Source organism: Pristis pectinata, chromosome 2, assembly GCF_009764475.1.
Source record: "Pristis pectinata isolate sPriPec2 chromosome 2, sPriPec2.1.pri, whole genome shotgun sequence".
Classification (NCBI taxonomy): domain Eukaryota; kingdom Metazoa; phylum Chordata; class Chondrichthyes; order Rhinopristiformes; family Pristidae; genus Pristis; species Pristis pectinata.
The window spans coordinates 49,967,044-49,976,890 of record NC_067406.1 but is presented as its reverse complement, the minus strand read 5'-3'; the positions used below and the strand labels follow the sequence as shown (position 1 = coordinate 49,976,890).

Genomic DNA, 9,847 nt, shown 5'->3' with positions numbered 1-9,847 from the left:
TGTTCGGCGTTGGCTGCACGGAGAGCGCAGGCGGTCGCGGCCGAGGGACCGACGCTGATGGGGGGCAAGAAGAAGAGGCGAACCGAGGCGGCGGCGGTGGCAGCAGCCGCAGCAGCTCGGCTCCAGCGGGCGGAGACAGCTCCGCCGGTGACTAATGGGAAAACTCAGAACCCTCGGCCAACTGTCGCCAAACCGGCCACCAAGGAGAATAAAGTTAAAGCAGGTACTGCAGCCGAGTAGCGGCACCGCGATTGGGACAAGGCGTCAGGGATCGCAGGCCGCTAAAGGGCCCCACGCTGTGGACGGGATAGGCCCAGTCGGGAGATCTTGTCCTGTCTCAAGTGCCGGTGTAGCAGGCGTCTCGTCGGCCCTCTGTGCAGCAGCTGGGTGATATTGTTCTCCATACCCAGGATCGTTGTGAAGAATGCAGCTATACAGTAAACAATTGATAAAACGAATGGTATAATGACTGTTGTGGCCAAGAGGTTGCGATATAAACGTAAAGAAACCTTGCAACAGAGTAGCAATATGGTGATCTATCAATATCATTGGCAATCAGTCAGACAAACTTTTTTCTGTGTACACAAGTTTAACTAACTAATGTTGGGGATAAGTAGTCTCGATTTGACAGCAGCACCATAAAGTCAATTAATTGGGTCTACTACTTTTGAAAGTTCTGCAAATCAACACCACTGGAGAATATCTTATTCTTTCTGATTCACAGTCTACCACAGAGTGTTAACAGACCTAAATTTACGTTGACGGAATCAAAATCAGATTCATTATCACCGACATATGTTGTGAAATTTGTTGTTTTGTGGCAGCAGTACAGTGCAAAACATAAAGGCATAAAAATTACTGCAAGTTACAAAAACAAATAGTGCAAACGAGGAATAATAAGGTAGTGTTCATGGACCATTCTGAAATCTGATGGTGGAGGGGAAGAAGCTCTTCCTGAAACGTTGAGTGTGGGTCTGCAGGCTCCTGTACCTCCTCCCTGATGGTAGTAATGTGAAGAGGGCATGCCCCAGGTGGTGAGGGTCCTTAATGATGGATCCCACCTTCTTGAGGCACCACCTCTTGAAGATGTCCTCGATGGCAGGGAGGGTTGTGCCCGTGGTGGAGCTGGCTGAGTCTACAAGCCTCTGCAGCCTCTTTCGATCCTGCACATTGGAGGCTCCATACCAGGTGGTCAAGTAACCAGTCAGAATGCTCTCCACCGTACATCTGTAGAAATTTGCAAGTCTTTGGTGATGTACCAAATCTCCTCAAACTCCTCTAACAAAGTAGAGATGCTGGTGTGCCGCCTTTGTGATTGCATCAATGTGTTGGGCCAAGATAGATTCTCTTAGATGTTGACACCCAGGAACTTGAAGCTGCTCACCCCTTCTGCCGCTGACCTTTCAATGAAGACTGGTGTGTGTTGTCCCGACTTCTTCCTAAAGTCAACAATCAATTCCTTGGTCTTGCTGATGTTGAGTGTGAGGTTGTTTTTGCCACAGCACTCAACCAGCTGACCTATCTCATTCCTGTATGCCTCTTCATTGCCATCTGAGATTCTGCCAACCACAGTGGTGTCATCGGCAAATTTTATAGATGGCGTTTGAGCTGTGTCTGGCCACACAGTCATGAGTGTAGAGAGTAGAGCAGTGGACTAAGCACACATCCTTGAGGTGCGCCTGTGTTGATTGTCCGTGAGGAGGAGACGGGTAGATTATCTTGAGGTCACTGTGACTGTATCTATCCCTCCCTTATTTGCGTCCCCCCCAAAAAAAAACAAAAGTAATTATCAGATAGGGATTTGAGCTCTCAACAGGGGTTAGGAAAAACTAAGAACTGAGTATAATGGTTGGCAGCATGGATAATGTAAAATATGTTTATGCCTTTCCACTGTCTTCTTGTATGTGGCCTTGAACTGTAACTAATTATGGTCAGCATTGATTCTCAGATCAATAAAGAAAGCAAACATAGTGACTTGATGTGATTAAATGGTTGAGTTACTGGCTTGTGAAACCATAGAGCAATATGTACCTTCAGAAGAATAGGGGAAACTCACAATTTGCTCCCCTGTAGCATAGATTTACACAGGACAGCATGAACTTGTATGGAAACTTTGACAGACAGCTAAGTCACGTTTCCTGCCTAGTTAAAGATTTTGACATTCAAAAACATTCAAACCACTAAAATTATTTTAAAAAATCTTCTTAATAAAACATTAAAATCTCTAAAACATTTCAAAAACCTTGCATAATTTAAGAGCCAATTTGGCTAAAACTTAAAATAGCTCACAGCCATTTCTCTCCATTGAAATGGATGAGAAAAGTATTCCCTATGCCAGATCCAACCTGGTGGAGGAATTTTTTGTAGATTCCTGCAAGAGAGGTGAAAAATCTCTGCAAATTAGTGCTCCCATGTTGAACTATTAAAATTAAGCAAATTCAGGCATCTATATTTTAGTGAATTGAATTGTCTGGCATCTTATTTTACTGAACTGAATTGTATTTAAGAACTTGGATGACCCACTTAGTGGTGACAGAAGCAATATGCCAATTTTTTTGTGAGGGTGGAACTGTTTCCGATAACCTAACATTTAACATAAACACAAAATGAGGTGATTCAACCTTGGGTTTAAAAAAAAAGGGTTTCGTATGGTTCATCTTGTGTCAGAAAGTTTATCTGTATATATTAAAGTTGCTATTTTGAGAATTAATTCAGCTGTCGGGGTGAATCAGTAAGTATGCTGTTTTATGAGGGTTGGAACTTTATAGTATGCAATGCATAATTCAGAATGGTATTGGTATTGATTTCTTATTGTCACTTGTACCGAGGTACAGTGAAAAACTTGTCTTGCATACCGATCGTACAGATCAATTCATTACACAGTGCAGTTACATTGGGTTAGTACAGAGTGCATTGAGGTAGTACAGATAAAAACAATAACAGTACAGAGTAAAGTGTCACAACAACAGAGAGTGTGGTCTAATAAGGTGCAAGGTCACAACAAGTTAGATCGTGAGGTCAGAGTCCATCTTATCATATAAGGGAATCGTTCAATAGTCTTATCACAGTGGGGTAGAAGCTGTCCTTAAGTCTGGTGGTACGTGCCTTCAAGCTCCTGTATCTTCTACCCAATGGAAGAGGAGAGAAGAGAGAATGACCCGGGTGGGTACTTGAAAGTTTTGGTATTCCCATGCACCTTCTACTCCTTATCCTTCTGGACAGTGGAGACTGCAAGTTTGCGTGCTGCTGTTGGAGAAGCTTTAGTGACATTATGGTGCATCTTGATGTTACAACGCAGTAATGGCATTTTTTTGGATGCTTATGCAGTGAGTTAGCAGCTTTTTTCGAAATAATGTCAATCTTGCTGAATATTGTTGGAGCTGCACTCATCCAGGGGATTGATGAATACTCCATTCTCCTTATTGTCTTTTTAAGTTGTACCTTGTTGGTGACAGAAAGGTTTGGAAGTTGGGTTGTGAGTCAGCCATGATGGAATTATTTAGCCTCTGACCTACCTTATACATGGTTGGGCCAAATTGATCAATTAAATTTCTCATAATCATTGCACCGCTGCCCCCACCCCACCATCCCAGGCTCTGGTGACTGATTTGGCAGCAATAACTATTCCCTACAAATAAGATTAGAGTCCTCTGTTTGCAATGGTCATTGCCAGGAATTTCTGTGATAATATAATTTAAAAATCCAAGCCTAAACATTGTCCAGTTCTTACAGCATGTGAGCTCAGGACTCCTCACTAGCTGAGGAGCAAGGAATGGAGCTGGACATTATGTAGTCATTCGTGGACATTCCCACTCCTGACTGTTGGAAGATGTTTGAATTGTGATCTTTTCACTTTTGACTTGTCATTTGAACGGTGGAGACTATTCTACAATGCAGCATCCTAAGTAGTAATGTACTTGGCACCTAACCAGTGTTTGCAGAATTAATCTGAGAATTTTTAAACTTTTTTTTTCCTTAGGTCCAAAAACATATAGCTTTGGTGCAACCTCCTCAAGTGAACTTAGTGCTGCAGGAACTTTGGACAGATCCATTCTTAAGGTAATGATAAGCATTGTTGCAATAGCAAGATTTCTGAAAACAACATAGTGTAGAAATTTTTCCTTGGTTGCATGCAATATAGTTGTGGATGTGCTTTGCAGAAGTTTAATTTTGCTGACCGCAATGGAACCAAATTTATGAAATGTACTATGTACATATGCTGTTTATTCTCATTTATTGCATGTTTCTAAGACTAATTTATATCTCAGTGCATTTTCCTTATTTTCTCAAAGTACCAAAACTATCATGTGAACAGGAATTCTACTTCCTCGTGGGAGTCCACATATGAATCCATCCATATTTCTTTTCTGTAGTGGGGAATAAACTTTTTTTTGCTTTATTTAATGATTGATAACAATTTTGAACTTAAATTAACATTTAATTTTTTTTATTTACATGTCATGCTCTGTGTTGGTTTGGGGTTTGACAATTCTGGCTTGGTTAGATATAAATTCAAAGTTATATCAAATATAACATATTAGCTATAATATATGGTATTATAGATATAGTTGTAAAATTTGGTATTTAATTACACATTCACGTTGTATAGAAAGAAAGTAATGATGCATTGTCGCTGTTAATTGGTACCTTTTAAATATCATTTATGATTTTTTTAGGTGGTCATTAAACCTGATTTGGAAAAAAAAGTTATAGGATTGATCAACCAATTCAGAGCACAGCATAGCAAATCAGGAACCATATCTGGAAGGCTCACAGCTAAAAAGCTACAGGTAATGGCACTTGATTTTCTGCTTAGTGGTATTTCAGGGGATCTTTAGATAGTAACTACAGTTATTCAAAGTTATTTTCAGACCAGATAAAGATGTATATTGACAATGTGAATAACTATTGTTACTGTGCATTTTATAAACAGGAGAGGGGTTTCTCCAGATTCAGTACTGCCAGGTTACAAGCCTTTGAGTTCTAAATTGACATACAACTTTTATCATAACTGACACAACATATTTGCCTTTCCCTCCTGTGAATATCAAAGCACTAATGTTATCTATGATGTTGATATATCACAACTGATAGTAGTGGGAAAAAATTATAAATCAGATTTATAATACATTGCAGGTTTCATTTCAAAAGTGCCTATTTTGGCACAAGCAAAATATGATTTTTTTTAATGAAATATTTAGCAAGATAATTTTGTTTTGTAAATTATCATGCAAAATAGTACCAATTTATTATTTTGAAATACAGTAAGATACAGTAAAACTCCAATAATCCATTATCCATTTGTTAGGTGTCAGTTTCCCACTCCCTTTAAAGTCACTTGGTTCACTGGAAAATATATATTGCTGTGTAACATTTTGAGACCCTGCATCAAGACTGAGAGTGTAGAGGGGAGATAGCCAGTATAAAGAGGTGAGAGGGAGAGCTGAGGCATGGTCTGGCAGGCGATAGGTAGAACCAAGTGAGAAGAGGAATGATGGGCAGATGGAGCCTGATGGGGGAGTGGGAGAAGTGAAGTTGGGAGGCTGGTGGATGATAGGTAGAAACAGATAAGGAGAGAGAGGAAAGAGGGGCAGATGGAGCCAGGTGGGGGGGAGAGGAGGGTGGAGGTGGAGACAGGCTGGAAGTGGTGACATGAGAGGATACAGATGCTGGAAGGTGGCCAATGAACTCCCAGTTATGTGCCATTTCAACTCCCCTTCCCAGTCCCACACTTACCTGCCTGTCCCCGTCCTCCTCCACTGCCAGAGTAAGGCCAAATGCAAACTAGAAGAACGACACCTCGTATTCCACCTGGGTAGCCTAGTATGAGCATTTGAATTTTTCAATCTCATGAAACCCACATCCCCTGTGTTCCTGCTGTTCCACCAGATTCCCTCACTTCCTTTTTCCATCCCTGTCACCAGTTTATTTCATCTGCCTATGACGCACACACTTAACCTACTGGGTCTCCTATCCCCTCCCCCAACTGGTTCCATCTGCCCACTGTCCCTCCCTCACTCTTCAGATTCCAGATTTGACTGGCCCAGGAATACACCTGAGGCCGGGGTTGAGCTCTGGAACACCAGGCATCAGGATGATGTGTGGGTTTGCGGCTGGAGCTGCGGTCTGGAGTGCTTGTACACTTCCTGCTCCCTTTAAACTCACCAGATTCACTGGAAAATTTATTATACTCCTTTTAACATGCAAAATAAAGTGAAATAACAATATGTTTGGGTGTTAATAGGAATAACATCCAGCAATCTGGAAAATCTGCTACTCTTGCACTGCCAAAGTCCCTAGGGTGCTGGACTATCAGAGATTTACTGTATGTTTCCAAGTTAGGATGGTGTTTGATTTGGGAGGGGATCTGTTACGTCATCTTCATTGGCATTGTCTGTAACCACTGTAAATATTCCTTCAAGATTACAGCTTTCACTTAAGGTATTTTGAGTCTTGTGTTACGGACTCAGTGAAAGTCCCTTTAAGATAGAGAGTGTGTGTGTATGTGTGTGTGGGGCGTGCTTACGTCAATAGAAGATAAAGGACGTAATGACGTTGTTGGAGAAGTCAGAAGAAGAAGAAGGAGAGAGAGAGAGAAGGGAGAGAGAGAGACACCAGCCTGCTTGTTTTCTCTATCGATGGATGAGAAACAATAACTGTGTTTGCCACTGAAATCCATGTATGGAAGTTGGAAGTAATCCGGTGGAGTTCACTTTGTTGCTGACCTGTAGAAGGAAACAGGTATTTGTGTGTGGACGACCACGGTTCGGATGCTTTCGGGGTGAGGAAGTCACTACCGAGTAAACACTGAAGTGTCGTTTGGGTTCCATCGTGGAACATTTGGATTTCGTATGTACTCTCTCTATGTTTTTCTACATCTACATCTTATCTTCAGACAACGGTGGTTGTTGAAGAAGCCCTTGCTCACGTTTCACCTTATGGCTTGCGGAACTGAACTTTAAGAACCATTCCGGAACTTGGAGTTTTGGACTTTGTCACACACACACACACGACGAGTTCAGTTTTGGGGTTAACGTTCGAGGTTTAACATTTTTGAATTCTAACATACTAACATTTTCACTTTTATTTTACGTATTATCATAAGTAGTGATTAATAAAATAGTTTTTAACACTGAATCATGCTCAGTGTGTTTCTTTTGTTGCTGGTTTGTGACACTTGAAATTTAATTTGATTTTTAAATTTAATGCTGATTGAAAATGTAAAGAGTAGTTACGTGTTAAGGTGGACCTCTGAACTGAGTGTTATCTGTGCAGGATTTATATACAGCTTTGCAAGAATTTTCTTTTCGGACGCAAGACATTGAAGAAGCCATGAAAAATACTGTTGTTTATGGTGGAGACCTTCATTCTGCTTTGGATTGGTTATGCTTAAATCTTCCTGATGGTAGGTTAATTGCATAGGAATTTATTGTTGAACGCTAATGGATTTATTTGTGGTAAAAATGAAATAGTAGGTGGATACTACACCACCTCTGGAAATTACTGGTAGTTCTTCAGACCTCTCATTAAAGGTTTCATCCCCTTGAATTGTTTTGCTGAAATTGGCTGGTCAGGCAATGTTTCAATTTTTTTAATAATTTTTAAATGGCATAATATGCTGGATTACTCAATGCAGTACTTGGACTTGTGTTATTTACAATAGTTAACAAGCACTTTGAAAGGGAATGTTATTTAAGTTCACTGGTGTTACAAGGTAAACAGAGGACAGTCCAAAGAGGTTATAAAGGAATATAGGCATGTTAATCAAGTGGACAAGAAAGTATCATTTGGAATGTGATTTGAGGAAATGTAGAGTCCATTTGGGTAGGGGGAAAAAAAGAAAAAATTGTTTTAATGATAAGAGACTGAGAAATGTTAATCAGAAGAATCTAGGTGTCTATGCATGAATCCCAGAAAGTTAACTTGCAGGTGCAACAAACAGTTCAGAGAGACAAATATTATATTTGGTTTTATTATAAACCAATTGATAAACAAGAATAAAGAAGTTTTGTTGCAATTATATAGAGCCTTGCTTAAACAAGATCTGGAATATTGTGTAGTCTGGAATATTGTGTAGAATTCTGCTATTTTTACCGAACTTGCAGATCCTGATTTCTGGTAATAGGGAAGTATTCTGTGAGATAGAGCAATTAGGCCCACGTTCCTTGTAGTTTAGAAGAATGAGGGATGATTTCATTCAAGCAGATAAATTTTTAAGGGGCTTGACAAGATAGATAGATGTCATGAGGGAGTCAGGAATTAAGGGTTATGATCAAATAATAATTGGTAGTCATTTTGGTCTAAGATCAGGAGAAACTGTTTCACTTGGAGGTTTGTGAATATTTTGAATTCTCTGCCCAGAAGGCAGAAAGTTTCAACAATCTCCTTACTATCTTAAAGCTATCCATCTTTACCTTAAACATAGTTATTGATTACGTTGAAGGTAAAGCTGAATAACTTTAAGATGGTAAGGAAATTAAACTCTATGGGGATGGTGCAGTAAGGTAGAGCTCTTTGGGCAAATGACTTGCTCCTCCTATTCTCAGTGACTCTGGGTTCAAAAAGAAACATATGGGAAAGAATAGAGTCTGCATTTGGGGGTACTGAATTCAGGATCTTTGCATGTAGGTATCATTGACATTAACCCACATCCTAGTTATAACCAAATGCAGGTTTGTTAGCTCTATGTACTTGGTTGATTTTACAAAGAAATGAGAGTTTCTCAATTAAGTGATTTTAAACTGGAATGATTTTAATTGGCTCAGGAGAGAAATTAATTTAGAAATGCATAACTCTTTTTCTACAAGATTCATTACCTGATGGATTCAGTCAGAAACTGCAGGAGGAAGAGACTAAGAGCAAGCCCAAATTTCAAATGCCTGTAAAATGTGCAACAACCCATGAAGTATCTGAGAGAAAAAAGTGTGATGACAATCTTCGGGCAAAGGTGAGAATACTGAACTTCTTTCTGTTTAATTCTTTTTTTTAGAAAAGGGGTTAAACAAAACATGAGTTGTGCTTGATTGAGATGTTGGCTTCTGTACTAGTCCATGCCAGTGTTTATGTTGCACTTGAATTTTCACCTGTCCTTCCTTGTGTAACTCTAAAACCCTAACATGTCCCTCTGTTCCCTTCACTATCAAATATTCTTCCAGTTTCTCATTAAGTACATCTGTACTATTTTACTCTACTATTCCCTGCGGTAGGAAGTTCCCCATTCTTGTCAGTCCCGGCATGAAGTATATCTTATGAATTCCTTGTTTTCATATCTTGAGCCAAATTAGTAGCTTTTACTTTGCAACTTCCAGCATGTTTTCATGATTGTAATTTTATTCTGTGCCTCAGCTGTTCCTTTTCAAGAGACTAGTCCCATCAGTTCAACTTTTCCTTAAAGTCTTGTACTTAAAGTATTTATGCAGTGAAAGGTGAATACTTGACCCCTGCATTTTTTTTGTAAAAGGCAGAGATAGGATTCCAAACCAGGTCTATCTGAAAAGTTTTAAGTTTCTATATTGCCTTAATGATAGACAGCCGAAAGTCAAAGCTCTCAAGTTAGCATGAAGGATTGGATTTTACGATATGCTGAAGAAGCAAGTAGTGGGAGTGATGATGATGAAATCGATCAGGATAACAAAGTACCTGAAAAAAATTCTGAAATGGAAGAACACTTCGATCCAGTGAGTATGAAAATTATTTTGAACTGAGTGAAGTGCCATAATTCAGCTGAAATTTTTAAGCTGAAAAATGACATTGTAGTTTATTGGAATTTGAAATTCCATCCATAAATTATGATTTCAAGTTTATTGTCATAAGCATACGTACCCATGTATAAATGCCATGAAAATTA

General features: G+C 39.5%; 1 protein-coding gene across 2 annotated transcripts in view; it reads left to right on the top strand.

Moving 5' to 3' along the window:
* dhx29 (DEAH (Asp-Glu-Ala-His) box polypeptide 29) overlaps nucleotides 1-9,847 on the top strand; it is a 50,556-nt gene continuing 40,709 nt past the window's right edge. For both annotated transcript variants that reach the window (XM_052045880.1, XM_052045890.1), the window contains exons 1-6: nucleotides 1-223; nucleotides 3,980-4,059; nucleotides 4,677-4,790; nucleotides 7,276-7,405; nucleotides 8,808-8,947; nucleotides 9,528-9,677. In XM_052045880.1, coding sequence (XP_051901840.1) covers nucleotides 58-223; nucleotides 3,980-4,059; nucleotides 4,677-4,790; nucleotides 7,276-7,405; nucleotides 8,808-8,947; nucleotides 9,528-9,677 — 780 coding nt within the window. In that variant the 5' untranslated portion in view covers nucleotides 1-57. The remainder of the gene's footprint in view (nucleotides 224-3,979; nucleotides 4,060-4,676; nucleotides 4,791-7,275; nucleotides 7,406-8,807; nucleotides 8,948-9,527; nucleotides 9,678-9,847) is intronic.